Here is a 21,011-nt window from a genome sequence, read left to right as displayed (position 1 = left end):
CAGTAGCCCCCGGTAGGACGAACTCGAAAGGATCGTGGAAATGTGTTCGTATTATCAGAAATTTGTCTTGAAAATGAGGTTTTTTGGATTGTGGAATGTAAAAGAGAGCAAAAGTATTGTTCGTCATATAATCCCCAGAAGGACAAAATTAATCCGGAGCCCTCCACTACAGCGCGTCTCAAGTGAATGCGGCTTGGTCTCATTTTGAGTACTGAATGATTGCCTACTGGAAAGACTAGCTATACTGAGACACAGAACGCGCACGTGCATTTGACAAGCTGCTGATAAATAACTCTTCCGAAGGGTTCACTGAGGCAGCTGCTGCCTTTTTTTCAGCATCAGAAAAGTGCGCAAAGCAATTTAACAAAAGGTGAACGTAGATCAACATTATTCATTTTTATCGCTAATATTACGGAATGATGATATATAGACTATGCCCTTCTCTTTAAGAAATGTATTTTCTTTTTGTGTGTTTATATAAATGTATTTCGTGTGTACATGGCGTTCACACACAAATTATAAGCTTAAAGAAATGAAATAAAGAAATACGGATGACGTAACCGCCTCTGGTGCTTCTAGTACACTCGTCCTCGTATAAGGGTTCGAAAGGAATACATTGAAAGTATGAAAGAAAGCCGCGTACATTCTCGCCAACAATAGCTTTTAGCCACAATAAAATTTTGAAGTGAAGGGCAGATACGGCACGGGTAATGGCACTTTTTGCGAGTATAGGGGGTCAGCATCGCCGGGGGAGCTCCTCACCCCTCTCCCCCCCCCCCCCCCCCCCCCCCCCCGGGAAAACACCGGATGGGGCTCGGGCCCCTGAGCCCCAAGCAGAACCGCCGTAGACCGGGCGGCTGAATGCGCCGGCTACCGCGGCGGTTGCGACTGCAGCGCCACAAAGAAGGATCGGTATCGGTGGCGGTTCCGGGCAGCGTTGCTCAGTTTTTGATACCATCGCCCCCATCGCCTCTACTGCCTCTACTACGTCCTCTGCTTGTTTTGTGTGACAAAATGGCGCAAGAAACGTGTCTCGCTCAAGGCGAAGAAAACTTCACAGACCATGGTTCGGTGAACAACTCATCTTCAGGTGACCTGGAAGGCTCCAAGGGTGTCGCCGAAACTAGAAAGACCAAGGTGAAGACAAAGAAAAAGATCCCCGGCGTCGTGTATTTGAGCTACATCCCTCCCAAGATGAACGTGAAGACCGTGCGGAGCATGCTCTCCAAGTTCGGCGAGCTCGGGCGCATATTTCTCCAGCCCGAAAAGCAGCACGGCAAGCCACGAAACTTCGTCGAAGGCTGGGTGGAGTTCACGGACAAAAAAGTTGCCAAGCGCGTCGCTTCCACCTTGAACGGCGTCCAGGTCGGCGGCAAGCGTCGGGCCGAGTACTATCACAGCCTGTGGAGCATCAAGTACCTGCACAGGTTTCGGTGGACGCACCTGAACGAGCGGTTGGCGTACGAGAAGGCGGTGAGAGACCAACGACTGCGCACCGAGATCGCTCAGGCCAAGCGCGAGTCCAACTTCTACGTAGCGGCGGTTCAGAAAAGCAAGCGCATGCGGCGCGAGGCGAAGGAAGCGGGTGACGACGAAAGTGCGCGGCAGTCAATCGACGTCAGGCAGCGTGCCACGGAAGAAGAGATCGCTGCCAAGCGTAGCAAGAAAAACGCCGACAACGCGCCGAAATCTGGGGCCGATTTCAGCCTGCTGAGGAACATTTTTGTGAGCGGTGTATCGTCGGACTCGGAAGACTCGTTGGATAAAGCCGACGCGTAGCATCGTTGTTTGCTCCTGTGTTTCATTCGCTGGAAACTCAGCCGTTCCAGTGGGGTTAGGTATGCTCATTGCGGCCATGAACTCTCGCAGAAGTAGAGAATCTGCCCAGCCGTGTGGTGCTGTTTTCAGTGGCGTGCTTGGACTGTGATCCTAGAAACGTGATTTAAGATTCTGATCAAGAAGAGCGTGGAGCCCGGGACGAAAAGAAGACTGTGTGCTCGCGTTTGCCTGTCTTGCTTCCGTCTCCGTTGTCGCTTTGCACTGCTTTTTGGCAGAACGTTGCATGTTAACCAGTTGGCCAAAGCTGAAGCCATGTTTGAAGCCGGAGCTGAATCCTAAGAATGTCGACAAGGGGCAGTAGGATGAGATGGGACGAGTGTCCTTTAAAGCAGATATGAAAATTCTGAGACTAATCTGCAGTGGCAATGGCATACCCCTGCGGTGACTTGTTTTTTGAAGGCCGCAGTCAGAAATTGGCTAAATAAAAGGATCCTGTGTTTTTACTTGTGACAAGATCTTGTGGCAGGGTAACTTGCTATCTGACGGAAAGAGCAGGTGGTCCATGGCTGTTTGCTGAAACTGGCATGGCAGCAGTGAGGAGCCTATGTCTCTTTTTTTTCTTAGATTTTGAGGGCCTGACTGCTATTGGAGCAGTGAGAATGAGGACTGCGTGTGATGATGTTGTCTTGAACTTTCAGTGCTCAGTCGAGCATGTGCCAGGGGATGTCTCGAGCATAAGGTGAAACCAAGTGCATCTGAAGTACAATTTGTAGCTGTTGAATGGAACAGAAAATAATATTTGTTTCATGACAAGTAGTTCTGTGTCATTCTTGGTACGTGTTAAAATTACTTAGAGCTTGACAACGCTCGCACTGCCTTTTGATGCCACCTGAGAAGCCCTGGTTCACCTCGCGAGCCTTTGTTGAGTTCGGATTGCATAATCAGTCGTGTTTGAAACTAGAAACGTAGTCGGGACGGATCAGGGTTTCATCCAACGTTCATTGGCACTATGACTACGAGCAGCTGTTACCTGCCGTGATGAGCTGCAGCTAACAAAGAGTGATCAGCTGTTCATTGAAGTGGGTGGGTAGGAAACTTATTGTTACTTGGTTCGTTTGTGTGCATTGGGGGAAAAAAAAGTCCTGCCTACATACTGCTTTGGAGGCCACAATCCCTGACACTGTTGGCTTGTACGGAGCCCTTCTCTGCAAATTGAACCCACATATTCTAAGAGCAAGCTGCTGCTGTTTTGAACGCTTCACTTAAAGGCACCCTTATAGTTTTTCTGATGTATCTTTACAACATCAAACTGTGGCAACATATCATCATCATTGACAGCATATTAAGGCCCACTGCAGGACAAAGGCCTCTCCCATTGACCTCCACTTGCTCCTGTTCTGGGCGGCCTGAGTTCGTTCTTTGCCTCCGAATTTTCTTGTTTCGTCTCTCCATCAAGTTAATGGCCTTCCGCTTTGTCTAGTCCCGTCTCCGTATCCTTTCTTTTATCCTTGTGGTCCACCTGTGGCCGGTTTGTCTCGCTACATGGCCAGCCCTATTTCATTTCTTTTTCTTAATTCGAGCTATGATGTATTCTATTCTAATTTGATCCCTTATCCAGGTCGCTCATTTCCGGTCTTGGAATTTTACTCCTCTAATTATTCGCTCCGTGGACCACTGAACCCACCCAAGTTTCTTTCCAATTGTTTAGTAAGGTGCCAAGTTTCCACTCCATATGCCATCACGGGCAGGATGCATTGGTTATATATTCTTTTTTTGAGTGATAAAGTTAGCTTACTTTCATTATTTGTGAGTGCTTGCCGAGTGATCCCAAGTCCATTCCTATTCTGTGCTGGATTACTTTTTCTTAATCGGGATCAGCACAGACCACCAGGCCAAGGTAGTTATATTCTTCTACTTGTTAGAGCGTTTCGTTACATATGCTGAAGGGGGGCGCTTTAAGCACGCTTCTTTATCATTACTTTATATTTCTTCACATTTATTTTTATCCCCGTAGCTTTGCTTTCTGATTGTAGTTCTGCAAACCGCAAATGGCTCAAATATTCTCTGTTTATCGGTAAACTGATGTTTTCCCAGTCAAGCTTCCTGGCTACCTCGCCAGACATGCTGTGAACAGTTTTTGCAAGATGGTATCACCCTGTCGCACTCCTTTACGGATCAGGAACGTTTCACTTTGCTTGTGAAGGGTTATCCTGCCTGTACATCCCTCGTATATGTCGTCTAGGAGTCTTATGTGGGTCTCCTCTATCCCCTGGTCTTGCAATGCTTCCTGCACTGCTGCGGTGCTTACTGGATAAAACGCTTTTTCGTAGTCTATAAATTTCATGTATAGGTACTTGCTAAACTCCGCAGATTTTTCTATTACTTCATTGACGACCTGGATGTAATTCATTGTTGAGTATTCTTTCCTAAACCCAGCCTGCTTCCTGGGCTGTTGAGCATCTAGGCTGTTGTTTATGTGGTTAACGATTACTTCGGTAAGCAGCTTGTAAAAAACTGAGAATAGAATGATGGGTCTTTAATTCTTAAATAGACAATAAAGGCTGAGTACCTTGTTTAAACTGAAAGATCCTACATTCTGTAGCCCTGTCAGTTTTTGTTCGACAGCCAAGGATGCCTTTTTTGCTGAGAAATAACTAGGGCAGGCATTTATCTCATTTCCATATGAGCATGCCACAAATGGAGCCTGGTATTAATTACAGAGGGTTGAAGTGGCGAACTTCCATTTTGTGCAGCCTCAGTTGTGGCTCTGCAACGGACTACACGGAAAATGTACCGTTAATAATATTCTTCAATGACTTGAGCATCGAAATGTATCGTTCAAGATTTCAGTTTGTCCTTGTGCGTGCTCTTCGCAAGGTACGTGATTTCCACTAAGGGCACAGATTGAGCATACGTTTCGAGCCACACTTGTAATCGATAACGTTTTTTTCTGTGCTTTTCTACACTTCGTGTGGTCTACCTGTCATAATGGGGTCAACGGAGGGAACCAGAGCTGTTTGGAGCGAACGACTGAATCGTGCTTGGTGGTGCCGCGCCGGAGACTTCACATGCTTCCGAACATTGGAGCGTTTCCACGAATGTTCTGTTCATTTCATGACGAGCAACATGAGCTCCGACTGCGTCTCAGTGGCTGAGCCGTTGTGCTGCTGAGCACGAGGATGCGGGTTCGATTCCTGGCCACGGCGGCCGCTTTTCTGCATAAAACACCCGTGTGTGCGAGATTTCGGCGGGTGTTAAAAATCCCCAGGTGGTTAAAATTAATCTGGAGCCCTCCATTACAGCACGACTCATTGCCTGAGTTGCGTCAGTGCGTTGAACCCCGCAGTCAATCAATCAAAGCTTGGAATGCATCCACAATATTAAATTATGACTTTCCTTCCTGCCTAACCCATTTTGCTAACGTTGCACTTCGAGCGGGCAATGGGAGTCCACAGCAAAACCGAAACTAGGCCAGTAGTGGGACGTGCAGCAGTGGCGCCATCAGGCTATAGCGGGCCTGACTGCTCACTGTAAATGGTCTATAGACGCCGTCATTGGGACTTGTACCTGTGCTGCGTGGTTGTTTCAAAGTCCTTTGGAAGGCTGTTGAACTGATTGCCTATCGAGTGCCCCATTGTAACTACATAGGGAACAGTTGCCGGCAAGAGTGCAATTTCCATTTGAAAATTACCATGTAGCACTTGCATCAAAAGCTTCGCTTTGTCGATGGCAGAAGCACGTAGCGATGCTCTCATGCTTCCCACCTTGGTGCCAAAGCAGAAGCATGGTACACACACCTTCCAGCTGTACTGTAACCACTGGCTTATCCTGAATTTTAATTGGGGGGGGGGGGGGGGGGTTAAGTCTTTCTAGGAAGACGTTGGGAAGTCCTCCTACGAGGATGTGGTCATGAATTTTTAAGTGCGAATGCACTTTATAAGCGACCCCAAACCATCCACCGCCGGCGGCGGCGGCGGCGTCGGCGTCCGCAGTGCTCCTCTATATATAAAAAAAAACAGCATCCGGCGCCAGGTTTCGATCCGAGGACTTTGCGGCCGCAGCGCGACGCGCCGCTGGTATTAGAGTTAGTGACGCGCCTTATATCTTTAACGCATTCAAACTACGTCGTCAGCGGCGTGCGTTGGCGACTCAGCGATGTTATAGCGGCTTGATAACTGCGTGGTGTACACGTGATACTACAAACCCGATGGAAGAGAAGGCGGCGAGGCGGTGGGCTGCGGGGGCCGAGCGCAAGCGCCGCAAGCGGGCCGACAACCGTTCATTCGCACTTTCACATTCTCCCCCTCGGGGAAATGCGGGGGAATTTTTTTTGTGTGTGTGTATGTGGGGGGTATAAATTCCTCAAGTCTGCAACTACGACACGATGTGCGACAACGACTGAGGATTGGACCGTCTGCTTTAGTGGGATTTGAAACAACGAAATAAACAAAGCACTTGCCCGAGTGCCGTTACCTCGCATTTACTACTGAAATTAACATAAGAAAGATACAATATTTTGATAAAAATGCGGCGCCCTTAGCGATAATTTTGCTAACTAGGAACAACAACGCTCATGCGTTGGAAAATCAGTGGAAAATAAAATCATTCAGCAAGCATTGCACGTATAAGAGGTGTGGCTGCGATTAATCCTCTAGTCATAGCTCTAAATAAAATCATTCAGCAAGCATTGCACGTATATTAACCGATTTAGCCCTGGCCAATCCCCCCTTGTGGGTACGTTCCAAAAAATTTGAGGACATCATCATCATCATCATTATAAGAGGTGTGGCTGCGATTAATCCTCTAGTCATAGCCAACGTCTAGTCATAGTCATAATCCTCTAGTCATAGCCAACGCTAGCCACTTTCGGCTACACTTTTCCGGTGCCCTTGCCTGGTCCGCTCTCATCGACTGTGGGTTCAGAATTGTGATAGTGAATTAACTGGATTAACCCTTCGGATTAGCAGTACAAAATGGGGTTCATACCACCTGCTGTACCTTCTCCTATGTTTATCTACGAATATTGGGAACAGTACCGAGAGAAGAAAGGCTGGAAGCCGTTCTCTTACTACCGCACGCCAGCGGACGATGAAGGGCTTGAAAAGTTGACCTATCTTTCGCTTTACTCTTTGAAGTACGGTAAGCACATCGAGTTAAAAAGTTTAGTTGTGATGTTCGCAAACGTTAGTGATCTTTAGTTCTTGCTTTTTAAACTAATTAGTATTACCTGCCGCCTTGCGTGGCTGAACGTCTCTACAGCTAGGTAGTGCGCTACATGTAGTTGCAAGGGCTCAGCTCTTGCTAGTTCGTTGAGTGTCATTTTTGAACGAATGTCTTGTGCGCTGTGCGCGAATTATTTGCGCCTTTAATAGTGTCAACTGCTTTGGATGCACTGTCGAGATACGACATAGCTTGTCCTTTCAACATAATAGACATTTTTGCAGTTAACCTTCAGTCCTTTCGCGGTTTTCTGGAGTGTGAAGTGACGGATGCAGTGACTGTTCCTAATAACGAGATGGAGACATCCTGTGCGAGCTCAATTTATTTAATTGTTTTGTCGATGCACGGCTCCCACGTGCAGTATAGTATGGATCACTTGTTTTGTCTGCGGCTGTGGGCATCAGATTGATTTCTAGTACATGCATAGCGGCAATCTCTCCAGTTATGCTACATTAGTTACCTTGTACCGTTAAACGTTCTTATAACAAAGTTGAAAGGACATCAGAAATTATTTCGCTATAATCATTGCTTCGGTATAGGCAGTGTCTGCATGTTTACTTCCGGTAATAATAAAGAAAGCAAATTCCGAATATCTTGTTATGTCTGTTACTTCATTGCAGCCTTTTACAAAGCTGTTTAACTGTACCGTTGGCAGATTTGTAGTATTGTTAGAAGACTTGCATTTAAGCGCATTAGTGCCGCCAGAAAAGTTCACTGACGTGGGAAAAGTTTGTACCGCTATACCAAACAATTTCATGGGGTCTTAGTATGCCCACCACGTATCCTTGTTGCCTTATGTGAGGGATGCATTATTACCTGCCAGGCTGACGCGTCATGTGCAGTCGATTACTGAGCTGTTGCCTGTTGCATGCGTTTTTCTGTTTAGTAATGCACAAAATTTGCTCTTGTAGTGGGACGAAATTTGCGGTGCCCTTATTATTAGGGCATCTTCGTCCCCTGTGACATGCTTAACAGCTTTGAGCAGTAATCATAGGGTAATGCACTTTGAAAAGTAGAGGTCCCACACACTTGCTGTGGTGTGCACTTTTCAGAACTTCAAGTGGCGGTGCTTGAAAGAAATGCATGGCACATGGGGCCATCAGAGTTGCTTTCGATTGTGTGGGTTTATATTTGTAAGGGCAGATTGAATGCAGTGCAAACCTCGTCAAGGACACACAATCGAGGTTCCACTTTCGGCATATCGACTGGTACACCAGGAGGACCGTTCCCAGAAACTTTCCACGAAGTGTTTTGGTTCGTATGGCTGTCACAACATAAGAAAAGAAAAATCAACCCCAAAACCTTCCTTTGGTACGGCATTGGCCTTTGCATTAGTACTGACATTGACATTAGTATTGGCACTGACATCAGTATTGGCATCAACAGTTACTTTCACTTGCACAGTTGTTATCTGTGTGTCTCAGTGGTCCTCCTGTAACTCATTTGGTTACAGCACGGTTCCTGTGGACATGCCAATTTCAACTAGAAGTGTCAAAAAAATACAAAATTGTTTGTTTCAGTGGTTGATTTCATGTCCACTTGCTCTACCTCAAATTGTGTCTGCCATTGCCGGTTTCAGTTTCCTCCCAATTTACGAACAGGATTGGAGCGGTTGGTCCTGTACGTGGAGAATTGTTACATCTAAATCCATTGCCAGTTGCCAGCGCGTTAAGCAGTGTTGCTCTCTTTTACAGGAATAGGTGCGGGGCTCGTAGATGGACTGACCTTCAGCAATGCAAGCGGTGCAAGCCAGTTCATAATCCGGATTGGCTACTGGACTGTCCCACTAGGTGAGCATTGTCATTTAATAAACATGCATACTTCAATTTGCTAGATGAACCCGCCGCGGTGGCTCAGTGGCTAGGGCGTTGCACTGCTGAGCGCGAGGATGCGGGTTCGATTCCGGGCCACGGCGGCCGCTTTTCCGATGGAGGTGAAAAGCAAAAACGCCGGTGTGTACGAGATTTCGGCGCACGTTAAAGATGCCCAGGTGGCCAAAATTAATCCGGAGCCCTCCACTACGGTGCGCCTCATCGCATGTGTTGCGTATGCGCATTAAACCCTACAATCAATCAAATCACTCTATTTGCTAGACGACAGTGACACTTGAGTGAAAAGGGCTTGGTGATCTACTACGAATAACTTCTTTTTATACACTGGCATTTTCCGGCCCTCTCAGGGTGCTGCCATTTTCCTGCGATCAGTGCACCGCCGTGCAGGAGTTTTCTGGGGGACTGTGGGAGGAGTAGCTAGCTGCCGCCCCAGCCACGTGCCACTAACTGACCACGTTGGACTTGAATCAGGCGGCTCATTTGGGTGCCCAAACTGATTTGAAAATTGCTAGCTACATCTTTATTCAACATGTCAGCACCACACAGTTTAGCAGCACTCTAGATAGTGCATGCAACAGGACTAATTCCATGCCAGGTTTGCTGATGGAGCACACAAGCCGCGAGTGCGCCATGCCGTGTGTTGTTTTCACTGAAATGACGGTTGGTAGGGCCGCATTTTGTGGTTGATTTCTGAACCCGACTTTGTCGTACCCGACAAATTAGCTGTCGCTCACCTTCCTCGCAAAGCTGAGCCGCATCACACGGAAAAGGTTGATTTTCGCTGGCCTTGGAAATGAACGGATCGAACTTGTAGGAAGCAGAAGTTAGCGATAGATAATGGCATGGGGATTTATTTTTATAAGCAGCGTGTGGCTGCTGTTGTTCTTGCAAAGCGGCTAGACTCACAATATTTTCATTTTAGCGCTATGACTCATTCAAGGCACTAGCACTCAGGGTCCCCCCAAAACTTTTCGTCGGAGTGTTTCTTTGTTTCTTCTGTAAAGACCTTGCGCTTGTGTCGGTTGTGAGTGTGCAATGATACATTCGCAGCAATGCTCAGTGGCCTTCCAAACCTCGTTACATGAATAAGCTGTGGACATCAGGCTCCTGTTTTATTGAGATGTTTTCTGCATGAAGATTTTCCGCTTGCGTTGAGTGCCTGACGTTTCATTCACGGCAGTGCTCAGGGTCCCCCTAAGACGATTTCAGCTATTGAACTTCGACAGTGCAGGCGCTTGCATCATCAGGATGTTTCTTGCATGGTAGTCTTGGGATTGCGTTGGTTTTCAGGCCACTCAACAACGGTGCAGTGACGCTCGAACGAGCAGAATCTGCACATTGCTAGTTTCACCCAGGGCACACAGATTTGCACACGGCATTTAAAAAAAAGGCAAAGGACTGTAAAAATTTTTGTGCAGCAATGGGCCACAAGACGCCTAGCAATGCAAAATACAGGGTGGTGTGACGATAATTGGAACTCCTTAAAATTTTTTCTGAGCGAACCGCTGCTCTGTTCGCGCTCAAACTTCATGCAAAAGTCGCATTTTGTGGTCTATTTTCTTTGACCTGTAGAACAACAATGGTACTTACCTGTTTATTCTGAAATTTTATAAAAACTATTTTTGCCTATGGGAAAATGGTGACTAATTTGCACGTGTGAGCCAGAGCAAGCCGATTTTAGAACGATGACACCTCTTGGGATATCCAGAGCGAAACGGACGATGGGGAGTCACGGTAGGAAGGAGCCAAATGGTGTAGCAGACGATCAGAAAATCTCTTTCGTCCCTAGTTTACGATGATCACAAATACTTGCATAAAGGCTGATACCAATCACAATAGAATATTCCCAAAGTTCGATCGTTGCCAATAAACGTTGGATTTGTTTCCTCTTCCGCTGTCACATTTTCTGATCGTTCTCGGTTCCTTTGCATGCGTCAAGACATTGACATCGCAGATGTTGCTACAAATTTGCTTTTGCTAAGCTTCACAGGTGATCCAAATTTGTGTTTTTTTGGCCCAAAATCTGCTTTTTTCCTGATCCAAACATCTCTCCAAATCTCAAACTGGTTACTGTGACACTGAAATTCAAGCTCCCCTCCATGGTTGCTTCCCTCAGGCTTATCCAAGGAGTAGCACGTGTGCACAGAAGGAATTGCCCAGGAGTAGATAGAAGTGGCTAATCAGATAAATGAGTTAGAGTCACTAAATTGATAGGTTCAGTGACATGTGCTGTAGTCTGCAGTGGGATACAACAGTAGTATCACTAGATAAAGTTACAGAGTATCGGCACTCTTTTCTCCTACTGTTCCGTGCCGCCGCCGTGATCATTGGTCAGTTCGTATCACGTGACATTTGTTTACAATGCGACGCTTCATGGGCACCGCCATTTTGTTGTTTATCTGTCAATTAGCTGTGGTAGTCTCAGCTTGTCCTCCCTACTCTGCGGCTGCCAGCGACTGGCATCGTTTCGCACGCAAATCAAAGGTAACGTGCTTCGCAGCATTTCAGTTGCAGGAGTGTGTCAAGACGCCGTGTTGCTGCGTCTTTGGCGGCGTTATTTACGAACGGCCTCGTCAAAGTTAGCGGTGAGGCTGCAGAAGCGGCAATCGGGCAACACTGATAAACACCAAAATGGCCGCCGTTGCTCACTTGCACGCGTCAGTGACGGTACTCTGGATGTTATCTAGCGACACTAGGATGCAGCACACAGGTTTCAGAAATGTGACCGTCCCTGAAGCTTTTGCTTTTTTCTTCCAGCGATGTCCTGCTGGGCCTTTGTGGGAACCAACCACGTCCTGGCTAAGGTCACTGGCAAGGACACGGCGTACAACCATGCCCTTAGTGGTGTTGCAGCTGCCTCTGTGTGGGGAGCAAAGTGTAAGTGTCTTTCCCTGTTTACTTTCAAAGGGTGCTGAACGAGGCTTCCTTGTTGCATTATTATTATTATTATTATTTTTTTTTCACTGCTGGTGGTCTCCGTAGAATTGAAATGGGCCACGCAACCAAAATACAAGTTTAGTTCACTAAAAAGACTCTTTTGCCCTGATAACAGTGATTCCAATTTTATCACCAACTTCGAACAAATAATTGAGGCATTAAAGAAAGCACAGGAAGCAGTGCCGACTTCTCAACCACTTACTGGAGGTCTGTATGATGTCACGGAATCTTGTTTATGCGGTTACAGTAGCCTTCCGTTTTTTTTCGGACTCCAAAAATTTAAACTTGTTCGATATTCCGGACTTTCCAGAGGAACTGCCAGTTGTCCCGTATGAGTAATGTATAAGAAAAACGTATATTCTGGCAAAATGAAGCCATAACTTCAATTTTCCAGACAAACTTTTCCGTGACAGAGCCATGGTGCGACTCCAGGATGACCCCATTTTGAATCCTAAGCCGCCTGGCTAGCTTAGAATTAAAGGGGGATTGGCTTGACTCCCGTCGGGGTAACAAACTTTGATCTTGGAGGCCATAATTTTGCATGTAGTCTGCAGTGGAAGCCGTCCCGAAAGCCGGAAACGGGTAATACGTGGCCAGTGTTTTTTAAACATCACTTTTTTTAGGCACCAGGTGACTCTGACTTATAAGCAGCATCATCGTCAGGTTTGTCCTGAGCCATTCGTGACTTCTTCAGTCGTACATAAATGAAATAAAGTTAATTTTTGCGAGTCGCAGATTTTTCGGACTGCTCTTTTATTCGGATTATTTTTTGTCCCCCCCCCCCCCCCAGGTCCGAAAAATCGATCGGCTACTGTAGCGGCTGCTGACCTAAGCCACCACTGAGTCCTTCAGTGCTTTTCTGGTCACTAAACTCCGCGATAACGATATGGGAGAGGTGATGACAAAATCAAACCTCTGTAGGCAGGGAGAACTGGCTGCTGTGGATGCTTTGAAATTGCCGCCATAGACGCATCGCTCACTGGTGGCCCAAATAATCCGCCCCTGCCCACGCAGTGTGCCCTGAGTGGCATTTGGCCCGACATCAACAGTTTGGCCGCAAAGCTCTCACCACGTCATCGAATGCATATTGAAAAAGGGGTGCTTGTTCACAACTTTCTCGCACGTGCAAAGAAAGGTTCAGGTTGGTTAAAAATATGCCACGTAAAATAGTTGCAATTAAAACTTCCCGGGAGGTGTCCCCATATACACAGGAAGCTGTTTTTGTAGGTATCTCAACTTGGAAATTTTGTGTTGGTGCTCATTTAATAAGGTGTTGTGGGCACTAGTAGGGTGGGTTTGCATTTGTGTCAGGAACAAATGGCGAAATGGTGTCTAGATGGGTATGATTTGTGCTGTGGGAGGCACTTTCAGGCCTAGGATAGGCCATTTTTCATTAGTAAATTTAGACTAGTAGATTTGCATGGGCAGTACTTTTGATTGTAAACCAAGAGCGTGCAAATGTTCAAGGTGTCGAATGAGAATTGGATGTCTTATTTTTTTCATGTTCAGTTGAAGAATTTGGTATTAGTAGTAGCTTTTATAATGATTTCGACCATACACAGTAGAACTCCACCGATACGTTCGTGGTTCATATGATTTCCCGGTTACTGCGCTCTTAGTTGTGAACACTAAATTCCCGATAGTACGTTTTCCTCCGGATAGTACGTTTTACGGGATAGTACTGTAGCGCCCTTTTGTCAGCGCTCTTATCCAGCGCCAAGGTGCTGGCTATTAAAGACGACGACAATAAAGAGATGAGCTGCGCGTTCTGGGTGCACGAGCACGCACTGGCAGTTCGATTCCAAAAGCCTGCCACGCTGGTGCTCTCTCTCTTGCGCTGCACTGCTACCCCGCGGTTCCCGACAGTACGTTTCTCCCTTGCGTTTTTTTTTTTAAACGTATCAACGAGGTTCCATTGTACTAGACATGTGCCAAGAGAGATTTTTGCCTTTGTAGTGCACTCAAAAGCGAATAATGATTTTAATCCATAGCAAGCTTTGGCCAGTATCCTGGGGTCACAACGTAATTCATGAACACGCCGCCACGGCGACGAATTACGTTGTACGCATACGCAAGCTGGGCTGCCATAGGCGGTTAGTAATGTTGTAAGGGTCGCTAACAAGGTCCAGTTCTTAGGTAACGGTGACCTTCGCTGTGACCGCCGCATCGTTGTGATTTGCCACAGCTTACACGTCATCGTCAACACTTACGAACATATGTGCTGTTGCGGCACCCGGAATTTCGCTTGGGAATGCTGACAGCTCTCTAATTCACTCTTGAGGCACTCAACACCATCGTCTTTTTGTATCCGAACACTTCTGGTCTGGAGCCGCAACAAAGCTGTTTTGCAGAACCAGCTTCTGGAACACTCACACAACTTGTTCCAGAACGGGTGAACTGCGCTGCCTTCGCCTTAAGTCAGCTTGCTGAGCAGTGTCGCGTTCAAACGCGCCGCGCGGAATTTTGAACTTTGTATGCCTCTGCAACTGACGACTTCTTTTCACGGGCCTCCGCCGGTTCAATGATGTCTGCCTTCGTCTTTAAATCCAAATTCCACCATTTGTTCGTGACCATGGCTCCAAAGACACGCTGCCACGGCGAAAACAACAAACTCGCACCACGCCGCACCGGTTTCCGCTTCCCCTTTCGCATCCAATCACGCCCAGCGTTCCCGTTCCCGTGAGGCTATCCCCATGCTAGCACATCGAGCAGCTCTTGAAGGACACACAAGCGACGCGACGCGTGAGAAGTAATCATCATCATCCACAACTTTGTCAGGAGAAGCATACTTGCAAGCGTACTTGCAGTGGGGCATTCGACATATGGAATTTGACCGTGGATGAAAGTTAAATACACGCATACAAATGTGCTATACTTTTGCTTAGGACTTTCAAGGGAATGTTGGGATTCTTCAATATATGCAATAATTCGATATATCCAGGTTCGTCATATCTGGGATTGAGTGTATGCACAAAAAAGATTGACTGCTGTGCTTTTTTCAGAAATGCGTAACGTTGAAAATCGAAATAAGAAAATGCCCGGTCTCGATTTTCTTCAGAATCAGGGAAATAGGACTCCTTAAGAAAGACAACCACACTGATGAAAAACATGTTGCATTGCATGGTTTGTACTGAAGTAATAAGTGGCTGAACTCGCACGTTGGAGATGCGTTTCTCTGCCCAATGCCTATCACATTACTTAGCACTTTCAAGTTGGTCGCTATTGCAGTACGCAGATAGGGGGTGTCATATTGAGAAACAATCTAGTGTCTGATCCGATTTCACAATTTTCTTCATAATGTTTATGCACTGCAGAATGCAAAGCTTGGGTTCAACTTTCTCCTATTATGGTTTAGTTTTTCGTTTCAATCAAATTTTGGATTGAAAGTTGGGAAAGACTGCAGGCACCGGAAACCACGCGTCACCCGTACCATCTTTACAATTTCTTTTCTCGCAAAGTACGCTCATTAGAGGAAAGTGAGCAGCACTTCTGGGCTATTATTCTCTTGGTTGTACATGGCTCGTAAAAATATGGGATAAAACAAAAAATGTGCGTGTACGTGCATGTTGGATCTCTCGTGGAGTCGGCCTTTATTCTGTGTGAAAACGTACAAGGTTCTCTTGCTTTAAAAAAAAAATGATTATAATGAAATCAGCACCTTTCAGTTCATTGAAAAGCATGTGGACCAACAACCTTTCTACAAATGCTGCAGTGTCTGGTTTCGGGCTACCAGTTGCGCAATCATTTGAGGGCAGGTGGAAGTTTGCTGGTTATGGCATCATGCCTTCTTTTTTTATTTTTCCTGTGTGGACTGGAATTTTTTAATGGAAGCTTATGCGAATGTATCAATTTGAAGCCTTCACACAATGTGACACTGCCTTATCATCATTTTTGCCTCGAATTAGCTAGAGCTCAGTTTTGCCTCTAATTGAAGCCGTTCGATTGATTGTATCCCGATGCTGGGTTGCTGTGGGCACAAGCAGCGCATCAGTAGCTTCCCTTTGATTTGTTTTGGGTTATCATGGAATGTGATGAATATGTTACTAAGCAGGACAAAGTATCCTGATCTTGTTTTGAGGAGGAGAATCATGATCCTTGTTCTCATAAGAGATGTCAGCGTGTAGGGAATGCATTACCGCATCACTACACTCGATTCCCCCCCGGAAGTGGAGGCGATCTTCCCTGTCCTTTCCTCTGTCTTCCCAGTCCGCAGCCTGAAGGTGGGCTTCCCCCTGGCGCTGGTGGCGGCCACGTGGTGCACCATCAAGAAGATGTGCGTGGACCAGGGCATCCAGATGTCGGGCACCCCGACGGGCTACCCCGAATACGTGCACCTGGCCCAGATGCACGACATGACCTACATGCGGGCACCCAAGGAGGACGAGTGAGCGGGAGAGGCGTCGCTGTAGCGTGTTCCCCGCAGGGTTTGTAGAATAAAGCTGTGTTGTTTCGACTGGTTACTTCGTGTGGGTCACAACCTGGCTAACCGCAAATGCTGTGGCACGTCATGTATTGCCCGCTGCAATGACACACGTGAGTGTTTTAAGTGCAGAGCACTTAATAAGGGGCTCGAGGGGCTCGCCTTGTTGCCGTAGCTCGCTGTAACGCTCGATGTCAAGCGCCTGCCGGAATCAGGCGGCGCAGCAAGATAACGGACCTAAGTAGAACCCGGCGTTCCGTCGTAGGGCGTCCCACAGGGGCTTAAAAAACCAAGCGGTTTAAAGAGTCATAATCGTTTGAAACTTGTGAACCGCTGGCGCTTGTCATACATCTCCCCGTTGTTTAGCGTAAAGAACACTGCAGGTACATTTGAAGCAAAATATATGTAATTAGCCGGCAGCACCCGCGTTCATTCCGTTCGGAATGCTCGTTGGGTTGGTTTTTACGATAGTAAGCAAAAAAGAGTGGCAGTGCAACGCCGGCACGTGCCGGAGGAAAATCAAGCACAAAAAGAGCAGAACTCCCGCTGGCGCTGTTTCAGGCAGGGCATCATTGCCTGCCCTGCCTGAAAATTTCCCACCTGCGCAGTGCTCAGCAGCAGGCGGGAAATTTGAATTGTAGTGGGTGGTAGCAGTGAGTGGATAACGGTGCTACAGCCCATTATGGCAAATCACTGCTCTGTACTTCCGACAGCTTTCACGTTGAGTGGAACGACTTTAATTTTTGGGTGGTCGGCACTCCACATGCTACTTGGAAGTACTGCATTTTCGTGTGTATAGCCTGCACCAAAAATGCAAAAATTTCAGGGGTGAAGTAGAGGTGCAGATTATATGCGAGGTAGTTCCTTTGGTGCAGCCTCACCACAGTGCACGTTGGGCCGTGATGCCCTTAAGCAGTCATAGCGACTAAGCCATCGTTATCCCATTGGCAGTGCTTATTTTGCACACACGGCTCAACAATATGCCAGCCTGAGAAAATGTATGCGGCAAGTCATCTAATTACGTAGTCACCTAGGCGAGTTCTTTCGGATAAACAAATGTGTAATGTTGCTTGAGTAGTCGCTTTGGTCCATCCTTTTATGTATAAAATGTGGGGGCAATGTGCGGGGATGTAGTTTTTATTTGTCGGCGGAAAGTGGGGGTGCGGGTTATATGCAGGGGCAGGTTATACGTGCGAAAATACGGTAACTGCTGTGGGGTGCCTTTCATTCATCGCTGTGCTGGTATGTGTTGCGGCTCAACGTGCAAGCTGTTGTGCTAGCCAGCCATAGCCTGGCTGCCATTGTGTCTATCGAGCTTCTACAGCTGCACGTGTGCATTATAGGAGTCATGGAGATGAAATGAAAGTTTAGTTCATTAAAAATATAGCCTCGTTTCGATAATAGTGATGCCAGTTTTAGTGCAAAGTACAAAGAAATAAGTGCCGTTTCATTGTATCACCTTAATGTGAACGTGCAGTTTTTGCACTTTTTTTTTTAGTAGTGGCCTCTATTGCGTCACCCTTGCCCTTATTACAACGCTGTAGCACAGAATTTTAAAGTTCTTCAGTATATTTTTTTACACTTTTGGTTAAACGTGGTGACTCTTCGACGACTGGGTTATAACATACCACTGGTTAAACATTAAAAAAATATATATACCTTTGAAGATACGCCACTGCATATGTGTGGCTGCAATACCACGAAATATGCACCCGATGTACAACAAGGCCAGAAGAATTGCCCGAGCACGGGCCGTGTCCACAAAATATAACGATGACCGCAATACGTTCTGTGTGGGCTTATTTCCTTGTCTGCACTATCCTGCCCATGTAGCCTGCGTAGTGAATGGACAGGACTGAAAATAACGTAAACCACGGTCAAGACCACATCAATTGATGCTTCTGAAGAAGCCGCAGTAGCCCACGCAATAACTACTGCTCGTGACACAGTCACCATAATCATGGACTCGCAACCTGCTGGCAGATATTATCAACGAGGACGCATTTCCAAAACGGCCCTCCTTATTCTCCAAACAGCCTGAACATTCTCAAGGTCTACGTAGCCTGGGTTCCTGGTCACTAATCCCTCGAGGGGAACGAGGTGGCTCACACCGCTGTCCGCGCTTACATACACCGGGCCGTTTCCCTCGTGGAGGATCGTCGCCACTGGCATCTCTCCTGCGCTACACAGACATCTTGGCCCACTACCTACACCAACAGCGAATGTCCGCCCTTCCACACCTCCAAATCGTAAGAGATGAAGCTACCACCTTCAGAAGACTCCAAACCAGCACCTGTCCGCACCGCACCCTCCTCCATGCCATATATCCGACCAAACATCAAGCCACCTGTAACTACTGCCCAGCGCTCCCATACCATCAGGTATGGCAGTGCAAGAAAACACCAGATCTGCAACCAACCTCCAATCTCTCCATTCAACAGTGGACGGTGCTGTTGGCAAGCCAGGACTCTGTGATTCAGCTTAGTTGGCCTGGTGAACATGGCCTGCGCAGTCGGCCACAGCCAGGGTATCCCGGACTGAGGATCCCCTCCACCAGGCGGGTGCTCTAACGGCAGCACCTGTCGTTCAATAAAGATTTTCACACATTCATTCATGGCTGGAATTGAGCTGAGTGACTTACGAGCGGCTAGTTCCTTCAAAATTAGCAAAGTTGTATATTTTGTCTTCATGGGCCCTTTAATTAAGGGTGCATGCATTACAGCACACTACATGGTTGAGGAGGGACAGTTTTAAGCTGGCAGGCTGTATTGATTATGCCGAAATTTTGATGCAGTTCAGCAGATGTGGAAACAAGTTGCCTTCAGTCAACATAAATGAGGCTCAAAAGCGTTTTTTGTGACAAAGCTTGGCTGACCGAGAAAAAAATTTCACCGACTAAAACATGGCACAAAAGGCACACTCCAGCTTGTAATCGAGCCTCGCAGCTTTTTTCCATCGAGTGAGATAAACAAGTGCTGGATTTACCTGGCTTGAGCCGATTGAAGCCACAGCGATAAAGGAATATCTGATGAATCCACTGTACGGCCTTTCTCTGAAAGTACAATTAACACAAACCATCGGGACAGACGAAAACAAGAAACAAAGGATGACCTGAGGCCAATTTTGTTTTCAATTTAACTCTGGCAACATTCGAGTTTACCCGGTGCGTGCATGTTTCCTATGTGCTGACGACAAATTGAGGTTACTTGGGCATTGTTGGGCCTACTTTCTTTTTTGCAGGGCTAGTATTGTCTCGAGCTTGCTAAGGCGTTCCGCTGCAGAGCATTAAGTTGCAGACTTTGTTCTCAGCCACTTCTTATTGAGGTGAAAAAAAAAAAACGGTGTGATTTTGTCCCAGCCTGAAAGCAGCCACTGTGTGCTCACATTTGGGTGCCCATTAGAGAACACCAAGTGGTCCAGGTTAACTTAACCTATAGACCTTTACTAAAGCAGGCCTCATTCCCCTAGTGTAGCTTCGGCTTGAAACATTTAAAATTGAACTTTGCATTGTGTTCCCCTTGCATTGGTATGTTTCGCTTCTCCCAGTAAGCTGCAAACACCGGCACTTACACTTCCGTCTGGTGTGAAGACATTTGTTCAAAAAATATAGAAGTGTCCAAGTGAAGGCAGGTCTTGTAACGCCTCGAACAAGGATAACACTGCGCAAGTGTAAGACAGAATCACTGCGGTCCTATCTAACCACGAAAGCTTGGAGTCCTCAACTTAGTCACATTAGTACTAATTGGCACCAGTGAACTTTTGAAAATGTTGCTTGGGTGCCAGTACAGCATGTGAAGCTTCTTTTCATTGCTGGTAGAGTTTCCAGAAGTGACAACTTAAAGTTTTCGAGGCACCAGGAAGAGAAAACACAAGCTTGGTTATTAATATGAAGGATTGCCATGTCTGAAAAAGTCTCGACAGTTTGAATGTAAACTGTGTACAATTGAGCTGGGTTATAAGGAAACTTGAAAAGTAGTGACTGGCATTGCCTCCATGACATCGCAGGAAGTAGTTTCTGCAATCAGCAGCGACAAACAAAAGCTTCAATCATTGAACAAGATTGCACGATTGTAGTATAGTTCCCCATCACACTGTTAATGCCAGCGCTCTGCTTCTGGTAATTCTTATTGCCATCACTGTTGACATGTAGTGGGAGATTTTGAGTATGTCAACATCCGTTTTTGTATTTGAGAAGAATTTCCTTCAGGACGAATAGGGAAGAAGTGCATTTTTGAGGAGAGACACCAAAAGTCGGCGGGCCAGAGGGCACCCTGTGCTGTCCTGTTCGGTCCACAACTGGTTCACCAGTGATGTACCAGGAAGGAGGGAAGCGGGGTTCAAACCCTCCCTCCCTTCCCCCTGAGTATTATATTTCAGGGAATGCATGAGTGAGTACTGGTGTTCCTCTTGGCAAAACTTCTCCCTTTTCATTCTTCACACACACACATCCCCCCCACTCCCCCCCAAAAAATTTCTGGCTACGACCGTGTGGTTCATCATGAGTTGTGTACTGACCACTGAGGTTGACCACAACTTCAACGCTGGTTTCACGAGTTTTTTGGGTTGTATACAAACTTGCAAGAACAATCTGGCTTCATCATTTGGAGTTGGCAAATGTGTTTAATGCCACATGTTCAAACACTTCCTGTGGGAGCCAAGCATCCTGCCTTCAAAGCAAGAAAGTGAACAAGTGAGCACGCTAACGAGCAGGATGTGGACAAGTGAGTGTGAGGAAAGTTCACTAGCTGTTTCCTTACCGGCTGTCATCAGAAGAAATACAGGAGCTGTCAGAATTGGTCAGCCTTAAGCTAATACCGACTAAA

General features: G+C 46.7%; 2 protein-coding genes across 2 annotated transcripts; both read left to right on the top strand.

Moving 5' to 3' along the window:
* Window positions 1-950: 950 nt before the first annotated feature.
* Window positions 951-4,984, top strand: LOC144163257 (activator of basal transcription 1-like). Its single transcript, XM_077694131.1, has one exon. The coding sequence runs from the start codon at window positions 1,015-1,017 to the stop codon at window positions 1,777-1,779; it is 765 nt and encodes a 254-aa protein (XP_077550257.1). The 5' UTR covers window positions 951-1,014; the 3' UTR covers window positions 1,780-4,984.
* Window positions 4,985-6,628: 1,644 nt separating this feature from the next.
* Nd-b14.7 (NADH dehydrogenase (ubiquinone) B14.7 subunit) lies at window positions 6,629-16,228 on the top strand. Its single transcript, XM_077694130.1, has 4 exons — window positions 6,629-6,918; window positions 8,694-8,789; window positions 11,589-11,708; window positions 15,975-16,228. Exons 1-4 carry the CDS (start codon window positions 6,753-6,755, stop codon window positions 16,154-16,156), a joined length of 564 nt encoding a protein of 187 aa, XP_077550256.1. The 5' UTR covers window positions 6,629-6,752; the 3' UTR covers window positions 16,157-16,228.
* Window positions 16,229-21,011: the final 4,783 nt, after the last annotated feature.

The sequence above is a fragment of the Haemaphysalis longicornis genome, unplaced genomic scaffold (genome assembly GCF_048455015.1).
Source record: "Haemaphysalis longicornis isolate Haplotype H1 unplaced genomic scaffold, Haemaphysalis longicornis Haplotype H1 scaffold_12, whole genome shotgun sequence".
NCBI lineage: Eukaryota > Metazoa > Arthropoda > Arachnida > Ixodida > Ixodidae > Haemaphysalis > Haemaphysalis longicornis.
This window is presented reverse-complemented; position numbering and strand designations above follow the sequence as displayed.

What these genes read in the sequence shown, in the direction of transcription:
- LOC144163257 (XM_077694131.1), top strand. Translation starts at nt 1,015, where the DNA reads ATGGCGCAAGAAACGTGTCTCGCTCAAGGCGAAGAAAACTTCACAGAC.
- Nd-b14.7 (XM_077694130.1), top strand. Translation starts at nt 6,753, where the DNA reads ATGGGGTTCATACCACCTGCTGTACCTTCTCCTATGTTTATCTACGAA. An exon ending in GCTTTACTCTTTGAAGTACG is followed by an intron (nt 6,919 to 8,693) that starts GTAAGCACATCG and finishes TCTCTTTTACAG; the next exon opens with GAATAGGTGCGGGGCTCGTA. An exon ending in CTCTGTGTGGGGAGCAAAGT is followed by an intron (nt 11,709 to 15,974) that starts GTAAGTGTCTTT and finishes CTGTCTTCCCAG; the next exon opens with TCCGCAGCCTGAAGGTGGGC.